The 25,590-nt window shown below is 40.9% G+C and overlaps 1 protein-coding gene across 5 annotated transcripts in view; it reads left to right on the plus strand.

Annotated features, from left to right (window-relative positions):
* Nucleotides 1–24,366, plus strand: part of LOC126202618 (putative FERM domain-containing protein FRMD8P1) — a 359,262-nt gene extending 334,896 nt beyond the window's left edge. For all 5 annotated transcript variants that reach the window (XM_049936880.1, XM_049936881.1, XM_049936883.1 and 2 more), the window contains 3 exons: nt 18,939–19,040; nt 19,259–19,372; nt 20,866–24,366. In XM_049936880.1, coding sequence (XP_049792837.1) covers nt 18,939–19,040; nt 19,259–19,302 — 146 coding nt within the window. In that variant the 3' untranslated portion in view covers nt 19,303–19,372; nt 20,866–24,366. The remainder of the gene's footprint in view (nt 1–18,938; nt 19,041–19,258; nt 19,373–20,865) is intronic.
* The last annotated feature ends 1,224 nt before the right edge of the window (nt 24,367–25,590 follow it).

Consider the following 25,590-nt stretch of genomic DNA (forward strand, 5'->3'; position numbering starts at 1 on the left):
CATAAGACAAATAGTATGAAAAGCAGATGCCAGACTGAGATTCATAGGAGGAGTCTTAAGAAAATTTAACTAATCCATGAAGGAAGTGGCTTAACAAGGTGTTTGTTCGACTGATTTGTGGATATTGTTCGTGAGTCTGGGACCCTTATCAGGTAGGACTGATGGAAGCTGTAGGTGAAGATCCAACAAAGAGTGGCAGGTTTCTTCATGGGAGCATTTGGTTGGAGTGAGAGCATCACAGAGATACTCACTAAAAGTGGCAGATGCTACAAGAGAGGCATTGTGTATCATAGACAGGCGTACTATTGAAATTTCTAACTAGTACTTTCCAGAAAGAGTCAGATAACATTTTATCCTCCCAGATACGTCTCACAAAATGACCCACGATGTGAAAATTTGAGAATTCGAGGCTCATCTACAATTGTCCTTCCCAAACACCATTCACGAATGGAACAGAGAAGGGTGGATCATGTAGTGGTACCAGAAGTACCCTCCACCACACTCTTGTCAGGTGGTTTGCAGAGTACTGATGTCCGTGTAGATGTAGAACAAAGATAATTTCGTTATTAGTTTTAGTTTACAAAGACTTCTCCATGGCAGTGATTCACTGAAGTCCATTTTACTTGTAAATTGAAGGATTTCTTGAGCTGTTCATCTAATTAGTAACGTCTACACTCACATTGGATTCATGTAGATGCCTACAATACCTTTTTATTTCTTGCTGCACCCACTCCTTATCAGACACATTGTACATTTCTACAAGATTCCCTCGTGCTACAACCAGGACATCAGCTGAAGCTTCAAGCATAAATTTTGTTTCAACAATTTGGAAAATTTTGTGATTTCTTTTGTAGCTGTGTATCTTTGTGACAGTTCTTGTACAAATTGCTCTATGCATTCAAACATTGATCGACAAAATTCTTGAAGCAATAATCCAGTGTCATGTGTTAGTTCATCTGGCATTGTTTTATTTATCTTCCTTCTTCCTCATCGGTCAGTCACTGCATTTATAGTGTCAAAAGTAACAGCGCTGTCTATAATTGTAGTTCATTCCATCGCTAAAATCTCATTCAGGGTTTTTAATTTGGCTATTCTTTTATCCAAAGACATTTCCAGACTAAATTTACTTCTTCTAGTTTTGTATGCCAAAAGTTTATGTAGGTCTCAAAGGTAAAATCACATTTAGCAGTAAGAGCAAGCTTGCTGCAAATCTAGTATTGAGGATTGCTTTAGGTAGGTCCTGCATATCTTCCAAAGTGCTCACAGTTGTTTTTTCATGTCCTCTTTTATGAATTTAACTGATTAATGAGAACTTCAGCGAGTGTCTGACTGTTGTTCCAGATTTTTTCTCTGTTTTTCCCCCCCTAAAAGTCATACCCATCTAAACATATGTAGAAGATGAAAAGAATGAATATAACTTCTGTACATCTCCAAAGAAGTGATGCTAGAGGGTACACCTGTGAATGCATGAACTCCAACAAGATTTATGGAGCGTTTAACACAGCGACTGAACAGAGCTTTTGCATTGGCTTCTCAAATTTTTTGTTGTCTCCCCCCCCCCCCCCCCCCCCCCACCTGTGCACTTGACATTGATAAGATTTGACATATCCTCTGCAATCTTTCCTGATATAAAAAAGTTGCAAAACGTTTTTGCGGTTTGTTCAGCTTTTGTAATATAGATGACTCTTGTGTTGATCTTTATGTCTACAGTTGTTGAAAATTGTTGCTTAAATGTAGATGGCTGTACTCTAATTACTTGGATTTTTGTATTCATAAAAGAAATTATACAATAATTATGTATAACTTTTGTAAAATTAATTATCAGAATGTTATATTGTAGTTAAAAAACTTGATCAATCAGTGGTAAGCTCTTCACAGCACTTACACGTGTATTTTTAAACTGTGCTTGTATTACACCTGTATAGGTGACGTATGTATCAAAAGATATTTCATGCAGAACAATTGAATCTAGCAGTCAACTAGTTACCAAGCTATAGTTTTTAAGTTTCATATAATGTTTTACAAAAGTTCTAAATGTTCTGAACACACCTGTCAGCAATAGCCATGGCATGATGGTAGGAAGAGTAAGATGAAGTTTAAGAGAATAGTCAGGAACAGTCAACGCACAAAGAAATGGGATACAGAAATACTAAGGAATGAAGAAATATGCTTTAAGTTCTCTGAGGCTATAGATTCTGCAGTAATGAATAGCTCAGTAGGCAGTTAAGTTGAAGGGGAATGGATGTCTCTAAAATGGGCAATCAAAGAAGCTGAAAAAGAAGAATGTAGGTAACCACAAATAAACCATGGGTTACATAAGAAATACTTCAGTTGATTGATGAAAGATGGAAGTACAATAATGTCCATGGAAATTTAAGTCACTTAGGAATTAAATAAACAGCAAGTGCAGGGATGCTAAGGTGAAATCACTGCCCAAAAATATGAAGAAGTTAAAAATAAATGATTGTTGGAAAGACTCAGCATATAGAAAAGTCAAAACAATGTTTGTTGAAATGACAAGCAAGGGTGGTAACAATAAGAATGCAATGTAAATTCCACTTTTAAATGTAGAGATGAGAGTGGATGATGGAAAGAGTACATTGAAAGCCTGTATGAGGGGAAGGACTGGCCTGATGATGTGATAGAAGAAGAAACAGGAGTTCACAGGGATGAGATAGGGGATCCAGTATTAGAATTTAAAAGAGCCTTGGATGACTTAAAATCTAATAAGGCAAAAGGTTAAAAAATCTACTCACCACGTGGTGACAGAACACACACATAAAAGAAGGTTATAATTAGGAAAGCTTTTGGAGCTAGTGGTTCCTTCTTCAGGCAGAAGGGTTGAAGGGGAAGGAAAAGGGGTGAAGAAAAAGGACTGGAGAGGTATAGGAAAAGGGGTAGATTTCGGCAAAGACACCCAGAATGGCGGGTTAGGGGAGATTTACCAGACAAGATGAGAAGGAAAGACTGACTTGGGTACTGCATCAGATGTGATTTGAAAAGACAGGGTAATATGCAAGACAGAGATTACTGCTTAAACATCGTGCATGAGTTTATAAGAGTGAAAAGCTAAGTGCATTGCACGACAGAGGTGGGAGGTGAAAAATAGACGGGTGTGACAATGAAAGATGTAGAAAACTACAGTGAAGTGAAGAAAAGAGTAGTTACTGTGGAGAAATGCTGAGAGGGAAGAAATTAATGTAAATTAAGATGTGGATAGTACTGAGTGACCAGTGGTGTGCTCTGAAGTTGTTTTTTGGAGGGATCAGCAGTACCAAGATTGGATGTGGTGGTCCGGGAATTCTGGTTTTGAACTAGGCTGGTGGGATAATTATGTCCAGTGTAGGCTGAGGTGAGACTGGTAGTGTATTGCTGTAAAAAGTCTGCATCTGAACAAATACGTTTGCCTGAAATGCCAAGGCCGTAAGGGAGGGTACGTTTGACATGGAAAGGATGGCAACTATCAAAATGTAAGCACTGTTGTTTGTTAGTAGGTTGTATGTGGACAGAAAGCTCCCTCCAAGCAACCAATGAAAAGGTTGGCCCTGTAACCAGCAAAACATATACTATCAAAGGGAGAGCCACCTGTGAAATGACACGTCATAAACCAGCTGTTACATAAATACTGTTCGGCCCTTTATATTGGCATGACTATCACCAAATTATCAGTTAGGACAAATGGGCATAGGCGATGGTATATACTGGCAACATGCAATATTCTGTTGCAGGGTATGCTCTACAACATGACAGTTGTGACCTTGGTGCCTGTTTCACCACATGTACCATCTGGATTCTTCCCTCATATACCAGTTTCTCAGAGCTCCACAGGTGGGAACTTATGCTGAAACATGTCCTTGGTTCTCATCACCCACCTGGCCTTATATTTATGTCAATTTCTTCCATCTCAGCACTTCTTCACAGTAACTACCCTTTTCTTCTCTCCATTTAATTTTATACATCTTTCATTGTCATACCCCCCCCCTTTTTTTTTTTTTTTTTTTTTTTTTTTTTTTTTTTTTTTTTTTTTTTACTGCCCACCTCTGTTACGTACAATGCACTTAGCTTTTCACTCTTATTAATACATGCATGATATTTAAGCAGGAATCTCTGTCTTGCATGTTACCTTGCCTTTGACCTTTAAGGTCTCAGGTTTTCAAATCCCATATGACACAGTCCCCAACAATCAGTCTTTCCTTCTCATCTTGTATGTCTTCCCTGACCCGCAGTTCTTGGTGACTTTGCCAAAATCTACCCATTTTCCTAGACCTCTCCAGTCCTTTTTCTTCAGCCCTCTTCCTTCCCCTTCAATGCTACTGCCTGAAGAAGGAGCCGCTGAAAGCTTGCATAATTATAACCTTCTTTTATGTGTGTGTTTTGCCGCTAGTTGGTGAGTAGATTTTTTACCTATCCAATTAAATTATTTTGCCAAAAATTTATTGTTGTCATTGTTATAAATAAGGCAAGAGGGATAGATAACATTCCATCAGAATTTCTAAACTCATTGGGAGAAGTGGCAACAAAACTATTATTTATGTTGGTGTGTATGAAGTATGAGACTGGCGATATACCATCAGACCTCCGGAAGAACACTATACACACAGTTATGGAGATAGTAAGAGCTGACAAATGAAAGAATTACTGCACAGTCGGCTTAATGGTTCATGCATAAAAGTTGATGACAAGAATGATATATGGGAGAATGGGAAACAAAATTGAGGCCCAGATAGATGATGATCATTTTGTCTTTAGAAAATGTAAAGGCACGAGAGAGGTAGTTCTGATGTTGCGGTTGATAATATGAGCAAGACTGAAGAAAAATGAAAACACATTCATATGATGTGTCAACGTGGAAAAAGTGTTGAATAATGTAAAATATAATGTAGCTGGATAGATTAAAATAAAATCTACTCTCCAAGCAGTGGCAGGAGAACACAAATACAAGAGAATGTTATACTTATGCAAGCTTTAAGAGCCAGTGGCTCCTTCTTCTGGCAGAAGGGTTGAAGGGGAAGGAAGAGAGGTGAAGGAAAAGGACTGGAGGGGTTTAGGAAAAAGTGTAGATTTCGGGAAAGTCATCCAGAACTGTAGGTCAGGGGAGAGTTACCTTACGGGGTGAGAAGGAAATACAATGTAAAATGGTGCAAGATGTTTGATGTTCTGAGAAAAAGAGAGAGAAGCTACAGGGAAATATAGGTAATATATAATATGTGCAAGAACGAAGAGGAAATAAAGAGACTGGAAGACCAAGAATGAAGTTCTTGGATGAAAAAGGATGTATGAGAGGGATATAGTCTTTTGCCACTAGTTTTCAATCTTTACATTGAAGAAGCAATGGCAGAAATAAAAGAAAGATGCAAGAGTGGATTAAAATTCAGGGTGAAACAATATCTATGATAAGATTTGCTGATGATACTGCTGTCTTCAGTGAAAGCAAAGAAGAATTGCAGGAACTGTTGAATGGAATGAACAGCCTAATGAGTTCAGAATATGGATTGAGAGTTAATCCAGAAAACATGAAAGTAATTAGAAGTGGCACAAATGAGAACAGTAAGCAACTTAACACCAGAATTGGGGATCATGGAGTAGACGAACTTAAGGAATTCTGTTACCTAGGCTGCAAACTAACCCATGGATGGAACAAAGAGGTCATAAAAGGCAGTGTTGCACTGGTGAAAAGGACATTCCAGGCCAAAAGGAGTCCACTAGTATCACACATAGGCCTTAATTCGAGGAAGAAATTTCTGAGAATATATGTTAGGAGCACAGCATTGTATACCAGTTAAATTTGGACTATACAAAAACCAGAACAGAAGACAACTAAAGCACTTGAGATGTGCTTCAGATGATTGTTGAAAATTAAGTGTTCTGGTAAGGTAAGTGAATAGGTTCTCTGCAGAATTGATGAGGAAAGGAATATATTAGAAACATTGACAATAAGAAGGGACAGGATGACAGGACATGTTTTAAGACATCAGGGAATAACTTCCATGGAACTAGAGAGAGCTGTAAAGTGTAAAAACTGTAGAGGAAAACAAAGATTGCAATACATCCAGCAAACAATTGAGGACATAGGTTGCACTTGCTACTCTGAGATGAAAAGGATGACACAGGAGAGGAATTCATGGCAGACTCATCATACCAGTCATAAGACTGACGACTCAAAAAAATAATAAGTTAGTACCTATATGTGTATTTTGCATACATATGTTGTCTAGAACTCATTTACTGAATGTATTTTGGCCTTGTTTGTGAATTGATTAAAGATGGAGACTCAGAGGGCCCCAGGACTAGAGGCTTGGGGTGGATCGCCCCCTCCACCCCACCTTAGTCTGCCACTGCCCTGGACCACACCTTAAATTACTTTTATGTCTGTTAATAAGTCTCCATCCGAGATAACACGCTGTGTCTTTCCTGTCAAGAAATACCATCCAGTCACAAATTTTGCTCGATGCCCGATGTTATCCTACTTTTGATAATAAGCGTATGTGTGGTGCCGGTACATGTCTTTTGGACATAAAGAAATACTGCAGCTGTCTGGCTGCCTTGCTCCATGGCTTTCAGAAAGTAGTGTCAGAAGTTGCAAGTGAGTTTCACATATCGATGTTCTCAGAATGTGTGCTTGTAATTATGGAGGAGGCCATTCTGTTTCAGATATTTTGTTACATTTGAATTCAGAATATATGCTAAGATCAAACAATGGTAAATCCAGGATGGAATGTAACAATACCAGAGAAGAAAAGTTGCTACTCACCATATAGCAGAGATGCTGAGTTGCGATAGGCACAACAAAAAGATTCACACAATTAAAGCTTTCAGCCATTAAGGCCTTTGTCAGCAGTAGACACACACACACACACACACACACACACACACACATCTAAACACAACTTGCACACACGTGTGCAGTCTCAGAGAGCTGAAACCACATTGCGAACAGCAGCACCAGTGCATGATGGGAGTGGCGACTAGGTGGGGGTAAGGAGGAGGCTGTGGTGGGGAGGGGGAGGGATAGTATGGTGGGAGTGATGGACAGTGAAGTGTTGCAGTTTAGATGGAGGGCAGGAGAGAAGGTGGGGAGGGTGGAAGGGGTTAAGTAGCAGAAAGGAGAGAAATAAAAGAAATTAAAACACTGAGTGTGGCAGTGAAATAACGGCTGTGTAGTGCTGGAATGGGAACAGGGGGGAGGCTGAGGCAAAGAGGGTTACGGGAACGTAGGATGTATTGCAGGGAAAGTTGCCACCTGCGCAATTCAGGAAAGCTGGTGTTGGTGGGAAGGATCCATACGGCACAGGCTGTGAGCAGTCATTGAGATGAGGGATATCATGTTTGGCAGCGTATTCAGTAACAGGGTGGTCCACTTGTTTTTTGGCCACAGTTTGTCAGTGGCCATTCATGCGGACAGACAGCTTGTTGGTTGTCATGCCTACATAAAATGCAGCGCAGAGGTTGCTGCTTAGCTTTTAAATCACATGACTGGTTTCACAGGTAGCCCTGCCTTTGATGGGATAGGTGATGTTAGTGACCGGTCTGGAGTAAGTGGTGGTAGGAGGTTGTATGGGACAGGTCTTGCATCTAGGTCTATTACAGGGGTATGAGCCACGAGGTAAGGGATTGGGAGCAGGGGTTGTGTAAGGACGGACGAGTATATTGTGTAGGTTCAGTGGACGGCGGAATACCACAGTAGGAGGGGTGGGAAGGATAGTAAGCAGAACATTTCTCATTTCAGGGCACGACGAGAAATAATTGAAACCCTGGCGGAGAATGTAATTCAGTTGCTCCAGTCCCGGATGGTACTAAGTTATGAGGGGAATGCTCCTCTGTGGCCGGACTGTGGGACTTTGGGAGGTGGTGGGTTCCCGACTCGTCTGCGATTGGCTGTACACCAACTTTATTGTCACTAACAGACTTTACATATGACCAGAATTTCTTAGACCTTTACGAAAGCTCCTTCAATAATATTCTCATAAGATAGTCAGTGAAGGCTTCACGCATTGCTCTCTCGACAGCCAAATGTGTATTATTTGGCATGTCTCTGTGTCTACACTGAAGTGACAAAAGTCACGGGATACTGGTATGCACATACAGCAAATGAATCCATTAGGACAGTGCTGTAAAATTTGGCATTGAGGTGCTACTGGAGCAGACAACCGGTGCAAGTGCCTGTGCTATCAGCACGGCATCAGCTGCAGTGCCTCCCCCGGGCTTGTGACCGTATCGGTTGTACCCTAGGCAACTGGAGAACCGCAGCCTGGTCAGATGAGTCCCAAATTCAGTCAGTTTGGTGCTGACCCCACAAAGCCGTGGACTCGGGTTGTGAACGAGGCAGGCTGGTGGTGGCTGTGTTTGCACGGAACGGTCTGCGTCCTCTGGTGCAGCTGAGCCTGGCACAACTGGAAACGGTTGTGTTTGGCTGTTTGGAGACCGTGGACTTCGTGTTCCTAAAAAATGATGCAATTTTTATGGATGACAGGTTGCCATGTCACTGGCTACAGTTGTTTGCAATTGGTTTGAAGAACATTCTAGACAGTTAGAGTTAACGATTTGGCCACCCAGATCACTCGACACGAATCCCGTCGAACATTTATGAAACGTAACTGAGAGGTCAGTTTGAGCTCGAAACCCTGCACTGGCAACACTTTCACAATAATGGCAGTGTGGCTCAGTATTCCTGCGGGGAACTTCCGAGAACTCGTTGAGTCCGTGCCATCTCGAGTTGCTGCACTATCCTGGTAAAAGGAGGCCTGATGCAAGTTAGGAGACCTGATGCATGACTTCTGTCACCTCAGTGTACAGCCCTATGCTTTATTTTGCACCTGTTACACAGTAGTCTCTGTTCTTTTAGAAGTATCTTTATAGTGTATTTTCTGGAGGGTCCCTCCTATCCTGAACTGTTCTGCTAGGTGGTATGGTCACCTGTTGAAAACAAATTATAAGATGAACATCAACAAGTAAAACAAAGGCAAGGGAGTGTAGTCAAATTAAATTGCACTATATTTAGAGGACTAAATTAGAAATGAGATTTTAACAATAGGAGATGAGTTTATTATATGAGCAGAAGAATAATTCATGACAGCTGAATAGGGAGAATATAAAATGTAGACTGGCAATAGGAAGTTAAGTCTTTAATGCGGATACCATTCACCTGGATTCCTCTGAAAACATGTTGAACAGAAATTATTACTTGACATATTATGCAAAATTGTCCTTTCTGTACTCTAGACCTATTACAGCAAGAAATAAAACTTTTCTGCAAATGAAACTTCCTGGCAGATTAAAACTGTCTGCCCGACCGAGACTCGAACTCGGGACCTTTGCCTTTCGCGGGCAAGTGCTCTACCGTCTGAGCTACCGAAGCACGACTCACGCCCGGTACTCACAGCTTTACTTCTGCCAGTATCTGCAAATAAAATATGCTGTTATTAACTGAAGATACACCACAACACTCCTAAAAGAGAAGTATTTGTTTATCCTCACTGTCACTGAATGGTCAACCAGTAGATTTTTTATGTAAATGGGCAGATTCGATTCCATGTTAACTCACAACAGGATTCTTTATTCTTTTTCTTCTTTGTCAGACACACATGCTATATGGAAGACTCCTCTATTCTGATAATGTGCACTTAATTTTCCATTGTAGTTGTGACAGTTTATAGGATCCAGATCAGTGAGAGTCATTTGTGGTGGCAAGTTTGATAAAACTAGCAGCAACAGTTGCTGTTAGTCCACAAATTTGAGATGGCTCAGACTTCTGCAAAAATTTTGATAATTTTCTTCTTAATATGATTCAGCTATCTTGGGACCAGAGTTCACTTCCCTTCACTTTTGCTTGTAATTAGCTTATTTGCTATCTCTGTTCTTCAGAGAATTCCTCTTCTTTTCTGTTGCTTGCATGTTCCCTCTATCTATCATTGGTTTCTCAATATTACTTCTGTAAGTGGTCCTGTCTTGTATAGTAAGTGTCCTTTGTACTGCCTGACTGGGTTTAGGTCTTCTCTGATTTTGTCTACTTGTCTGCTATATACATGGTTTTGATGGAGGTTCTCATAGTACATCAGTATCCTCTTTGTCAGTCTACTCGAGTGCACATTTTTTATGAGGGAAGATCAGAAAGTAATAAACAATAATTTTATTACCAAAGAGTTTAACAGGTAACAAAACAAAAAAAAATCATGAATGTACTGTCATTTTTATATACAGGGTGTCCCAAAAAGAATGACCCGATTTAAAATAGAATTATTTATTTGGAAGAAGGGCTTAACACCACAAATAGCATACTAAATTACTCAGAAAAGACAGAAGTTTATAAAAATCCATCATAAATGTTCAAGATATCCTCCATTGCCTACACGGACGACATCTAGCCGATAGCTGAATTCATCCCAAACTGAGTGTAAGGTGTCTTCTGTCACTGAAACTACAGCAGCTGATATTCTGATTTTTAGTTCATCAATGTCACGAGGTAAGGGAGGAACGTAAACACATTGTTTAACATATCTCCACAGAAAGAAATCACATGGTGTTAAGTCACGGGACCTAAGAGGCCAAGAGTGTAAAGCCTGGTCTCGCGGTCCTGTATGCCCCCTCCAACATTGAGGCACGTTGGCATTGAGGAAACACTGCATGTTGTTGTGCCAGTGTGGTGGTGCTCCATCTTGCTGATAGATGAAATTGTCAGAGTTAAGTCGTGGGAATAACCAGTTCCGTAGCATTGCAAGATATGATTGTCCTGTTAGGGTTTCTCCCTCAAAAAAGTAGGGTTCATAAACCTTGCTTTGCGAAACATCACAAAAAACATTCACCTTTGGTGAATCACATTCATGTTCAATTGTTTCACGAGGATTTTCAAGCCCCATATACACATATTATGACGGTGAGCCTTACCACTAATATGGAAAGTTGCCTCATCACTGAATATCAACTGTGACATAAAAGTGTGATCTTTCATGTCCTTTAGAATAGCATTGCGAAAGTCCACTTGCTTCACTTTGTCAGTATCTCGAAGAGCTTGTACCAGTTGTAATTGGTATGGTTTGAGGGATAAATGATGCCGTAACACATGCCACACTGTCTTGCGCGATAATGCAAGCTCTCAGCTAGCATGATACGTAGACTTGCGGGGGCTTCACTCAAATGCTCATCAGATTTGTTCCACTGTTTGTTCAGGAACTCATGGCCGGCCAGGACTTTTGCCTTTACAGAGGCACCCTGTTTCTTCAAACTGTTTATACTACTGTCGAATGTTATTTGGTGATGGTGGTTTAGCACGAAATCGAATATGAAATGCTTGCTGAACTGCGATCACTGATTAAGTACGATAAATTCAATAACATAATACACGTTCTGTTGCACAGATGCCACATTGCGCGAGACTGGCTGCAAGTTCCAGGTCAGTGCTCGTAGCGACATCTAGCGGATTTTTTTCTGAAACCCTAGACCATGCCGGTTACATCTAGCACTGTTTCAGTTACCTAGTGACATTTGTCTCAATATTATTACAAGTTAAAATCGAGTCATTCTTTTTGGGATACCATTCACTTTTCTACACAGTCAACATTCTCAACACATTTCTTCCCTCGTGGTACCAATTTCAATATATCCTGCTTATAGAAATCCATTTTGTGGGGTATAGCCATCTGCCGACTACTGATTTCACTTCCACATCTGTTGCAATGCGCTGGGTGCCTAGGAATTTCTTCGTAGGACTAACAGATGAAATTTATGATGGTGCGAGATCTGAACTGTATGGTGGATGCTGGAGCACCTCGCACTCAAATTTGGCAGTTTTCTCACTAACAGGTGCAACAACATGGGGGTGAGCATTGTCATGAAGAAGTCTGACCTGTCAGCATTAATGTTGTGGTGTTTCTTGTGAAGGGCATGACACAACTTAACCGAAGTTTTAATGTGGGGTGCAGCATTCACAGTGGTCCCGTGTTCACAAAGTCCACCAATAACACACCATGCCTATCCCAGAACACTGTCACAAGCACTTCCGTAGCAGACTGAGTCACTTTGAATTTTTTTCATACTTGGGAACCAGCATCTTTCCACTCCATAGAGACCTGCTTGGTTTTGTGTCGAATCCTTTCAGAAAGTCATTTTCTTCTGTGGCAAAATGTGTTAAGTGATTTAAGCTTGTCATCATTTGCTGGCCTCATAGTTTTCTATCAGATTCTTAGGCATCCAGCAGCGACTAACTGTATGAAATTTCAACCTGTCTTTGGACAATATTGTACACCACTCCATGAGAAATGCTGAACTGCTGCGATAAGGTTTTCAGTTGCAGTCGCTGGTCATCTAAAATTGCTGCCTCAGTGGCTTTGACATTCTGTGGGGTTGCAGCTGTTACTGCCCGCCTGGAGCATGGCGCATGAATAAGGTTCACACAGCCCTCGTGGAAGGATGCGGACAAGCTGAAGACATGGCTATGGTCCAACAGCCATCCCCCTACATATCATGCATGTACCCATGAATTTGCTTGGTTTATGCTTTTTGGCCCACAAACATCAAACTACACTTGCACCATGTTTGTTTCGTAGTTCAGGCTTCTCTCACTAGAGCTGCACATAAAAGCAAAATACCCTCTTTATCACAGACTTCAAACTATATCCTCAAGAAATTTCAACAGTCCAGCTGCAACACCAGGGGAGAAACAAATTATTGTGCGTTTCCAATGCTCACTCGTACATGGCTGTAGAACTTCATCCTTTGTTTCTTTATGATATCATTCAGGGTTCAATGTGTTGCTACACTGCATTCTGACATCCACCATGCTTCTTCATGTGTGTGCTGGGTAATGTCTCCTGTGCCGTCTTTATGAGATCTCTGTGGAGGCCCCACCAGCTGTTTGCCTGTTTTTCTGCTAGCCCAGGCATGTGTCAAAATGTACATTGGTTCTCTTGGATCTTGATACGTGTTTGAATTTCAGTGGATTCTTCTTAATGATGATGATATGTAGGTCCAGTCCTCATTTGACTGACACATTATGAATGTGTCTGTAATGCATAGCAGAGATGATTACACAGTCAATCTGGAATTCACCTAGAAGATCATTAAGACCCTACCAGCCTACCTGGTTGGCCGTGCGGTCTAACGCACAGCTTTCCGGGCGGGAAGGAGCACCGGTCCCCAGCACGAATCCGCCTGGCGGATTTGTGTCGAGGTCCGGTGAGCCGGCCGGTCTGTGGATGGTTTTTAGGCGGTTTTTTATCTGCCTCAGCAAATGCGGGCTGTTTCCCCTTATTCCGCCTCAGCTACACTTTGTCGGCGATTGCTGCACAAACTAGTTCTCCACGTATGTGTACACCACCATTACTCTACCATGCAAACATAGGGGTTACACTCGTCTGGTGTGAGACGTTCCCTGGGGAGTCCACCGGGAGCCGAACCGCACAATAACCCTGGGTTCGGTGTGGGGTGGCAGAGGGGTGAAGTGGAATACGGCAGTCATCGTGGGGATGCGGACCACTGCGGCTGCGGCAGGGACGGAGCCTCTCCGTTGTTTCTAGGTCCTCAGTTAACATAACATAACATAACATAAGACCCTTCTACGTACATCTCTTCTGTAATGGTTTATGAAATGAGTGGATGTGATCATCAGATGATAATTTATGCAGAATTCTGCTAGTCTCACACCATTCTTACTGGTGGTAAGGTGCACTGGAATGTTGCCTGTGGTATTTTGTTTGTATTGTTCATGTCCCAGCTTAATGTTGAAGCCTTCCCAAATTTTTGCATGACTTTTGGGATTCTGCCTAGTGTATGTTCCAACAAGGTCCAGTAGTTATCTACTTCTTCTGAATACTCACTAATGTCTCTGTTGAGAAGTGCGTGCACATTGATTAATGTGTCTCATTTTGTATTCATCGCAGTACATCCAAGTCTGACAGTAACCATACTACTCGTGGTCTTGCAGTATCGTTCTAGTTTCCCACGCATGGAGTCCCAGGTTTGATTCCCGGCGAGGTCAAGGATTTTCTGTGCCTCGAGATGACCGGGTGTTGTTGTGTCGTCTTTATCATCATCATTCATTCTCATTACAGTCGGAGGAAGGCAACGACAAACCACCTTCGCTAGGACCTTGCCTAGTACGGCGGTGCAGGTCTCCCGCATCATCCCCTATGCTCCTCGGATTGTGGGGCCTCATCATCATATGCTACTCACCATATAGCAGAGTGTCACACAAGAAGCTTTTGGCCAACAAGGCCTTTGACAAAAATTGACTTTTATATGAAAAAATTTTTTATGTATCATTATTTTTAAGATATCCCTCTGAACCTAAAATGCCAAATTACTTTTTGCGATGAGGTTTATCCCTTAAAAATGAAATTGGGCACAAACAGAAAAGTATGTGTTGCTCTATTTTGCCCCTCTACACACCCTACAAGTTTCATCAAGATCATTTATTGACACTTGGGAATGTTCCCTTGTGAGTCTCTGGATAAAGTGTAATGGTCAGCAGTAAAGTAAGCAGTGAGCTGCTCCACTAAGTGAACAGACGCTGATATTTCCTTTGAGGAAATATTGTGGGATTCGCACAGCGTCATCCGGCAGCACACCCGTGAAGACTATTTACAACATATCTGCCAGGAAAGCCTGAAGAGTCACATCTGGTACCTTTACGGGGAGGAGATGGCAAAAAAACGTATGTGAATTTTGTGGTGTCACCGCTAGACACCACACTTGCTAGGTGGTAACTTAAATCGGCCGCGGTCCTGTAGTACATGTCGGACCCGCGTGTCGCCACTGTGTAATCGCAAACCTAGCGCCACCACATGGCAGGTCACAAGACACGGACTAGACCTCATCCCAGTTGTACGGACGACATTGCTTGCGACCAGAAGTACGACGCCTTCCTCTCATTTGCCGAGAGACAGATAGAATAGCCTTCAGCTTAGTCCATAGCTACTACCTAGCAAGGCGCCATTTGTATCAGTGCTTATAGCTTACTAATATTCAAGAGAGATGTATTCCAACAAGAGAATAAAGATAAGTATATTATTCCAGCTACGTACTTTTCTTCTTATTCATTAATAAGTCTCATGTTCCAGTACTTCACGCCCGTCTGCGTTAGTTTAGCGTGCACCTAGCTACCTCATTGTGTCTCGGCTGTATGAAATAGACACAACAAATTTGACAAGTTACATCTCAAGAGAGGTAGATGGCTAAGCACCCTTGCATTTTTACTGAGATGCCGTGACAAGCAAACCATCCCCGTGTTTGCTAAATTTAAACACCATATAAACTCTGAGGCTGCCGTGGGAATCAAACGACGGGCGAGTGCAGCACTTGTGAGAGAAAGGGTACGCTATACACGTCAGGAATTGTGCTTGGTGTCCAGACGATTACTATCACTCCATCTGAAAATCTCAGCGAACCTTTCAGCGGTATCCTGGAACTGGGTAGATAGCGCCACTTGGGCACTAGCTGATTGGACTGAACAGCAAGCCAAGGTTCGTCAGATGGCAAAATATGATTGACTCGAAGCCCGAACGCAAGAAAACATGCCAAGAAGACGCACCGTGTTTAATCTCATGGAAAAGACGCTGGACGATGCTGCAGTTTCGGTGCTAGAGAAAGGTCTGAATTTTGCTCCTACACCTGAGACCATTCCTATCCGAGATGTGATTAGTGGAATAGAACAGGCTGTTTTGAAACTTCCTAAGGAAGCTGCCGAAGAGATTAGGCATGATTCGTGCCGCATCCTGACTCGGGCGCCGCCTAAGAAGACCAGCTTTAACATTACTGCAGCTGAAAGAACTGCAGTACAAGATCTGAGAAGAGACCAAGACATCATCATCTTACCTGCTGACAAAGGAAACGCTACTGTTCTCCTCTCACACACAGAATATAACAGCAAGATGCACAAACTGCTCGACGATCCCGCATACAGTAAATTAAAAAGTGATCCAATGGGTAGGATCCAGAGGAAGACTTTGGAACTCATCAGGAAGAGCTCGATCCCAGTGCAAGTCGCTAAGGGCTTATGTCAACAATCTGCAGTTCCTCCTAGACTCTGTGGCCTACCCAAGATCCACAAGAATGGGGTGCCTCTGCACCATATCGTGAGCAACATTGGAGCACCTACTTATTTTGTTGCCAAATATCTGACGTCACTATTCAGAACTCTTGTAGGCAAGTGCGACCATCATATTCGCAACTCTGAGGATTTCATAGGTCGCTTGAAAACTCTTAGACTGCAATCATCGGATCTCATAGTAAGTTTCGATGTTGTGTCTTTATTTACAAAGGCGCCCTTGCAGGACTCTTTAGAGCTCATTAGTAACATGTTTGAGGAGCACATAGTGGCACTATTTAAACATGTGCTTACTTCAACGTACTTCTTATTTCAAGACCAATATTTTGAACAAGTGGACAGTGTCGCCATGGAGAGCCCTCTTTTTCCTGTGGTGGCCAATTATTTTATGGAGGACTTTGAAGATAAAGCACTACAGTCAGCCACTCTCAAACCCTCTTGTTTTCTGCGGTATGTTTGTGGTGTGGCCACACGGACTGGATACTATACCTACGTTTCTTCAACATTTAAATTCGCTCCATCCGAATATTAACTTCACTATGGAAGTGGAAAAAGATGGCACTTTACCTTTTCTTGATGTTTTGGTACGAAGGAAAGCAGATGGAACCTTGGGACACTGCGTATACCGCAAGCCAACGCATGCAGATCTATATTTGCAGGCCACAAGCTGCCATCATCCAGCACAATGCGGTAGTGCATTACGTACGCTAGTTCATAGAGCACGTGTGGTATCTGACTCTGAAAGCCTGCCGAGCGAGATGCAACATTTGAAGACAGTCTTCCGTCAAAACGGTTATTCTCTAAGGCAGGTACGCAATGCATTCAGGCCCAAGCGAGTTCAATCTATGGAGCAGAATGAAGATAGAAGACACCTACCACCTTGGCCTTCTTGTCGTACTTTGGTGCCATGTCATCAAGAATCGGAAGAGTCCTCGAAAGATATGACATCAAGTGTGTTTTCCGACCATCTGCAAAACTGAGGAACCTGTTAGGTTCGGTTAAGGATGATCTCGGTCTGAGGAAATGTGGTGTGTACAAGATTCCTTGTCAGTGTGGGGCGGCATATATAGGTCAGACATGTCACACAGTACAAGAACTTTGCGATGAACATCAGCGTCATACACGTCTACGCCAACCGGAGAAATCGGCAATTGAAGAACACTGTCTGAACACAGGACATCACATGATTTATGAAAAGATGGAAGTTTTATCCTCAGCATCCTCTTTGTGGGATTGCGTCATTAAGGAAGCAATACATATCCGTACAGCTGATAACCTTATCAACAGGGATGCGGGATTTCAATTGAGTACAGTCTGGAACCCTGAATTGGCTGCTGTTAAATCACGATGAGAAAGCAAAGAGCTTTCGATAATAGACCCGTCATAACTTTGGCAGCATGTTAGTAAACAGTGTCAGTGCACGCGCAAAATGGCCGCTCTGCGTTTCCCGGCAGAGGGCGTTTGAGTCTGGCGCCATCTCTCTGCAAATTTTTGCGCATGCATGGTTCTCGCGCCTGCGCAATCTTCACGCGCGTGCTCTATATACAAAGGCGTCGACATGCAGATCTTGTCAGTCGTACCTAGCCACCAGTGAGGTTCAACCATCTGATGATGTCGGACAGTTGCTCCGTGGAAATATTGTGGGATTTGCACAACGTCATCCAGCGGCACACCCGTGAAGACTATTTACAACATATCCGCCGGGAAAGCCTGAAGAGTCACAGTGTGCATTGTGATTATCTATAAGCACATATTGTATTGTTCTTACCTATATTATTATATAATTCTGTAATTATTATTAAAGTAAAGTTAATCTTCAGTTTTATGAACTACTTTATCCACACGAAAAATGAAAAAAGTAAGTGTGAGAATCTGAACCTATGATGTTCCGATTACTACGTAATCACTCTAATTGCTGAGCCAACTCACCATTCGAAACAGATAAAGTACTGAAACATAACAACTGTTTCTCAAAAGCGTTATCACCACATGAAGTGACAGGATTGAGCTGCATTGACCAACAAGTTGTCTGTCGAATACCTGAACCACTTCCTTTTGACTCCAGCCACTTTGTTGATGAGCCCTGCCTGATTGCAAACAGGCTATTTGTGACTATGTCACTGATTATTGATCTTGTGGAGGAAGGATATTTTATGGCATTGGAGGCTGGGGCACAAAGACCGTGTAACGGTCACCAGTCTTTGTGAGTCATCCAGGCTGTCACGGTGTTCCTGAGCACAGTGTGCACCAGTGGATGAATCGATACAGCTATACTGGAGAATCCAGGGGTGTGAACCCTTTGTTTAATCAGGGTGAAACATGACATTAACGAGACAAAGTAGCACAACAAAACAAAAAACAAAAATTGCCGGAGGTGGGCTTCAATCCGTATCCTCTTGTTGAGCAGTCTCTTATTGGTCTGTTGTCTATGTCCCTGAATTATGATGTCACCGTAAGTGCTGTGATATTCAGGCATTTTTCGCTGCTCTACTCTTGATTCCATTTTATGACTTTAAGTGCCTTTTCCTTGTCTGAAATACTAGGAACAACACTGAGCAAATTTTTTGTGTGCATTTTTGGATGATTCATTCTGTTAATAAGGCACAATTCTGTTAGTTACACACACTGTTATTGGTGACCATTACTTTTATCAGCAGTGTAGTACAGTGTGTAATGATACTGACTCGTGCATAATGCGACAGGCAATTTGAATTTCAGGTACTGTCACTTCTTGTACTGTCAAATGTACATATCTGCTGAGTAATGTCTGCTCTGAGTAATCTTCTTCTCCTCTATCACTTTTACAGGGCATAAAATATATTTAATCATTGTAAAATTGTGTATTTTGATGTTACTGATGTAAATACAGCAGTGTTGCTTTTACTGTTTCAATTTTTAACAGATACACAGGTTCCATTAACTACAGTGAATCGGCGAGAACTTCCTCAGTCGTGTTTGAGCAACAAATTGAGCAAGCTAACTCTTGCAACATTTGACGAAGATGGTAATTATTAATTCAGCATGAAAATTTATTGAAAATATTATTTTAAAAACTTAACAGTTTAGTTCTTTGGATTGTTCAGTAATCAAACAACTGAATCTTCAAATCTTAGTCAGTAGATGTTACTATATTGCTTAAAACTGAAGTGCAGAAGATGTATGGACTTCATTTCAATAAAATCTTGTATTCAGTTAATTTTTTTTTTATTTCACATTTTGCAGGACGTTGTATTGGTCAGATGGGCTCTTGGTCATTCAGTTATTAGACTCCCAGTATTTACAGGCACCCTTTTCTTCTCAAATATGTGGTGTAGCTGAATAATCATCCTGTGTAAAGTAAGTATCTTGCATGAAATCAAATCATTAGCTGTATTTTGATTGTGTTACGAGAAATAAATTTTTAAAAGTCATTTGTTAATTACATTTCATTATGTTCCATCTGCAGTTTTATTCACAACAATATTTACATACTGCATAATGTGTGGTGGTAGAGGGGTGTATGGGGGAGGGGGGGGGGGTGGAGACATTCATTTTCACGTATATGAGTAACAAATTTATATTATGGTCATACTGTCCACTTTATTGTCAATTAAGTTGAAAGTTAAATTCATATAGCAACTGAGGATTTATTTAGGAAAATGGAAAACTTGATTTTTGTAGTTATAGTGTCTGGTATCTGTTTCTGCTGCAATGTTTGCCTTTAAATATAAGTGTGTTGAGATTCCAGTTTGTTGTCTTCTCTTTGCTTTTACTGGCTGCAGCTGTAGCAGAATCTCTTTGGACTTCATGCCTGATACAGTGTTGCTATGCTGGAATCGAGAAAACTTCAGAAATATTCAGCTATATATTAATGAATACAAATCTCTTCTTCTGTTACAAATATTATATATTATCTTCCAAATACAATATCTTCATCCAGTTCAATACTTTATCAACACAAGGAAAATCACATAAGTATGTGTGTCGAGCCCTGCCATTACAAGAAGAATGACATTTTAGACATTTCCAGTGACTTTGTTCGTGATCCGCATCGTGAATGCATGTGCTTCTACTAGGTGGTATACCGTACTACTCCAAACCCATGATGATGACTCGAGGAGAAAACAGAAAGCCCGCACAGGTACTGCAACCCACAGTAATGCTTCAGTTCCAGCCTTGAAGACTTGTGGAGTCCATCTGTATATACATCACATGCAAAACAGCAGACAAATTGTCCAAACAGCTTCCAATTTTTTAACCACTAAATTATTATATGATTTAAGTATTAATCATTTAGGTTAATATAGGGCTGTACATCACTCTACCATTGTTATACAGTGCATCACAGTGCTGAAGTCCTAATAAGAGGCATAACATGTGTTAATATTTTGAAGGCACATAGGGTAGTGGCGTTTTGTTTGCCTAAAATTAGGATTTCATTAGGAAAAATAAGAATTAGAAAAAATGAAAAATTAGGAAAAATAAAAATGATTTGATAAGTAACTTGTTTCCTCTCTCGAGAATGTTAGAAAGTTTGTGATCTGCTAAAAGGCCATTCCTGTAATTGCAGTTGTAGGTTGTCCTAGTCTAAAAATTTGTGAAGAGATGGATTATCATTGTGTGTGTTCATTTACACAGCCTGTACAGTGGGGCTCTGATTGTCTCCACAAAGAGAAAAATCATTGAGTTACAGCACGCATATCTAGAATATTTTAGCACCAGACAGAAGACACCATTGTTAATACTGACAGAAAATGAATATTGCATGTGATTTAGTCACTTGTTAACTCAGTTTTTTTGTATGATCTTGAAAGTATTTATCTTTATATATTGTATCTTATTTTTCTCAGATTACATGGGATCATATGTGCTATGGCTACTTCTGCTGGATACCGGGCCATACAGCAATCCAGGCAGAAGATCAAATAACTGAGGAACCCGCAGGGAAGATGACAAGACAATCCTGGGGGTCCGGCTTCTCACTGCTGAGCTGAGACAGAGATCCATGCAGGAGTGGCTGTGGCTGGCAGTGAGGGACAATAAATGAGATGACCACCCTACCATGCTGTACCTTCTGTCAGTCACTCTGGCAGGGTGAAGTCATTCCGACCCTTTCTCCAAATAGGACATCATCGTCTTAGTCTGTGGCATTTGTGGCATAGGAATCGGCGTATTCCTCATTTTCAATGTGATCACTTATGTAGGAACCTGCCCTCTATTCTGTACGATGATGAGACGAGTGTGATAAAATCCTTAAAATCTCATGTAGTGTGTACGTTTGAGGCTAAGCTTTTATGAACAAAGTTTGCATTTTATGTTCAGCTGTGACTGTTTTGTCTTTAGTTATTTCGTGCATCTTCAGTGATTTGATACATCTACACATACACACACATTTTAACTAACATATGCCACATAAAAAGCAGAAAGTGTTTGTATGAGAGGGTATAGGGGAGGGGGTGGGCAGATAAGTAGGGCAAATGTATTGTGAGAAAGGCCCCTCGGAGGAGGTGGGGGATGGAGGATTGCAGTCCGCCACATGGGCAGGCACTAAACATATGTTGAAAAATTGTTCTTGTTAGATACGGTAGTGAAGACCACCAATACTCTATTAAGTGCAACAGCTGCATTATTGTTTTCTTATTTAATGAAGTGACATCTGGTGTTACAGTATACATGGATGTTATAACAGAAAGAAAAATAAACATGAGCTCAGAATATACAGGCAGCCCCTACACACTAGCATAATTATCCACAACCGATCTACTTACTTAGTAACACAAAAAAGCCAGCTTCCGATACTTACTACACAGAATGAACAGAACACCTGTGAATAAAAGTGATTAAATGGAAGAACTAAACACAGTAAAGCAAAGAACATTGTAGAATGCCTATAATATGAAGACAATAGATAAAATAACAACATGTAGTCATGAAACACACACATCAAGGACTCAGCATAGCATAAAGAACTAACGGCACAATACAGAACATACTTGAAACACAAACCATTAACACTGATAAATGTAGCCAATCTGGTATCTACCAGTTAACATGCAATTGCCGTCAATCTGCGTACATGGGCCACTTGTATAGGAATTTAAAAGAATAGTAGAAAGTAATAGTTACCACTCAACATTTACAGACCACCAAATGCCCTAGGATCACCACACAACAATCATAGAAACATATTTGAAAATTCTTGAAAATAGCAATAGCTGGCACCAGAAATCAACACCAGAAGAGAAATATCATATCCAAAAATCATTAGCCCAAGGAAAAAAATGAACTAAATGAATATACATCACTCCACATTAAAATTCAGTTTGCCACTATCAATACCTGTATAAGTAACACCCCCTCCCCCCCCCCCCATACACACACACACACACACACACACACACACACACACACACACACTCTATGCAGCTGCTATAAAATATTATACGACAAGTGAAAATCTTGTGTTTTGTGACAAAGTAAACAAAAATGCATGTGTAATCATCAAAACTTCCATTAACCAATGAAATCGGTGTTTCAACACACCAAAAATGATGGAAAATAAGGCTATAGATTAAAAAATCTCGAGTCATGTGGTAAATAACTCAGTATTGAGTCTGAAATGGATGAAAAGCAGAAGATAGAAATAATTTTGTTGTCTGCAGGATGACAGGCTGTAAAATGGATAGTACACTAGTGTCCAAAATTTAAGCAATGAATAGAAATTTTGCAAGATTGCATTTAATTTTCCACAAAACAGTATAAACAGGTGATAACGAAGTAGAAACAATGTAAAGAATATATATAAACAACTGCAAAATGCTTAACAGTATACGAAAATGTCCTTTGTTTTTTCCAACTTAACAGATTTGCTCACACATTGTGACAACAGGCTAATGTGCTCAATAAGGGTTGTGACCACCTCTGGTGGTAATACAGGCCTGACAGCGACGGAGCATGCTGTAAATAATGTCATCAATGTCATGTTGAGGCAATAATGCCCATTATTCCTGTGGAGCCGTTCACAAGGCCTGGAGAGTGGTTGGTGGATGTTGACATGATGCAACTGGTTTGCCTAATGCATCACAGACATGCAAACAAGAAGAGCAGTATCTTCTGTTTCTAAGGAAATATCAGTCACTTGTGCTCTATTAGGTCACATGTTATCCATCAAAATGAAGTCTTGGCACGCAACACCTCGCAGTAATTGTACATGAAATCCCAAGATCTCGTCACGATATCTGACACCAATTAAACATTTCCGATTCACCTGCAAAATTTCATGAAGAGGTGTTCGAGTGGTCAACATAATCCCTCCACACACCCTTAGCAATCCTCCTTATAGTTGGTCTCTTTCCACAATTTTCGGGTCTCAAAATTGTGTTCTACATTCCCTTCAGATGCGAATCTGTCGAGCGAGATTCACTCTCCAGACCAAATCGGGACTCATCTGTGAAAAGAACATTTCCCACTGTTCAACTGTCCACATGGGATGTTGATGACTCCACTCTAGACATTCTCTTCTGCGAAGACGCGTCAGAGGCACACATACAGCAGGTCTCCGACAATAAAGGTCACTCTATCGAAGCCTTCTCTACACTGTTTGCTTCTATACAACGTGTCCAGTGAATTCTGCGACGTCAGATGCCAGTTGCTGCACAGTACTAAGGCAGTCTCATTCTGCCTGTACAGTCAAGTAATGGTCCTCTCTTTCTGATGTCACACACAGTCGGCCCTGCCCTGGTCATCGGGATGCAGTTTTGGTCTCTATAAAGTGTCTCCATATCTGAGATACAACAGAACAATTCACATTTAGCCTTTGGGCCACATCAGTTTGTGACTGTCCTGCTTCCATTCTTCTTATGGAGCTCCATTGCAGTGTGTCTGTGACTGTGTACATAGCAATTGTGGATATGGAAGTACCCAGCAAACACTAGTCTGTTTGACAGATGCTCTGAGGTCATTGTTAACATAGTTTTCTGTTGACCAAAATGCTACCGTCCATGCAGAACATGATCAGATAGACATCTGTTGAGAGTTTGAATCAAATTAGACACAGAACAGAAACAGTGGTTTGTTGCTTTAATTTTAGACACCAGTGTAGATGGCAAAGCTACGACAGCATGTTCCGATTTCCACCAAGTGGTCAAAACGTGGTCCTGTCATGTTAACTCAGCTCATCCTCTTTCTTCAGTTTGTATGATTATATCGTGAATTAGACACATGACATAGAAACAGCAGTTCTTTGCTTTAAGTTTGGACACCAGTGTAGTTATAAAGCTTCCAGCACAAAATAACTTGTATCATGCAAGGTATCTGTAAAATTAAATAAATATTTGTTTTTCATGCTAGTATTCTAGGCCTAATTTTTGCTATACCATGAACATACAATATTTCATGTCTCAGTTATGTAACACATGTCTTCCTACATATGTAAACCAAAGCAAAAAAGGTTTTACACATAGTTATCACTCCTTTATATATATAAATAACTTGAAGCTGAAATTTAAATGTTATCAAACATAATAATTTTCACTCTGAACAGTTAAATAATAATAATAAATGGTTTATTTGTCCCTAATAACTTTTAGAGTCATGGGCATAGTCTATTTATAAACATGCAAACATTAATAAGAGTGTAGAAACAAAGGTAAATTATACACAACAACATTAAAAATCTTTGATGGTGTACAAACTTCTGTCACTTAACAGTTGTTTTAATTTTGTCTTAAATATGTTTCCATTTGACAGTTTGATGCTATATGACAGTCTGTTACAAAAATATCTTCCAGCAGGAAATGGACTCCCTTTTGTTACTAAATTTTATGTGGTAATCATCTCTTTTTTTTTTTATTATTATACTATGCTCCATATTTTCTTTTACAAACAGTATAGCCCTGAGAACAGGTTATACTTAATGAAATATTTTCTCTACAGGACTGACATTTACTAATATTAGCTATTATCCTAAACTTCCTGGCAGATCAAAACTGTGTGCCAGACCGAGACTCGAACTCGGGACCTTTGCCTTTCGCGGGCAAGTGCTCTACCAACTGAGCTACCCAAGCACAACTCACGTCCTGTCCTCACAGCTTTACTTCTGCCAGTATCTCGTCTCCTACCTTCCAAACTTTACAGAAGCTCAGTCCGGCACACAGTTTTCATCTACCAGGAAGTTTCATATCAGCACACACTCCGCTGCAGAGTGAAAATCTTTCTTTCAGGAGTGCTAGTTCTGCAAGGTTCGCAGGAGAGCTTCTGTAAAGTTTGGAAGGTGGGAGACGAGATACTGGCAGAAGTAAAGCTGTGAGGAAGGGGAGTGAGTCGTGCTTGGGTAGCTCAGTCGGTTGAGCACTTGCCCACGAAAGGCAAAGGTCCCGAGTTTGAGTCTCGGTCCGGCATACAGTTTTGATCTGCCAGGAAGTTTCATATCAGCACATACTCTGCTGCAGAGTGAAAATCTCATTCTTGGTTACTCTTGTATAAAATTTGTTCCACTTTTCATTAATATCTTCTGTTTAGTATAGACCTACCTGAAGCCAGTTTATGGGTACCAGGGTTTCCTTTTATGTGTGACA

The sequence above is a fragment of the Schistocerca nitens genome, chromosome 1 (genome assembly GCF_023898315.1).
Source record: "Schistocerca nitens isolate TAMUIC-IGC-003100 chromosome 1, iqSchNite1.1, whole genome shotgun sequence".
Lineage (NCBI taxonomy): Eukaryota > Metazoa > Arthropoda > Insecta > Orthoptera > Acrididae > Schistocerca > Schistocerca nitens.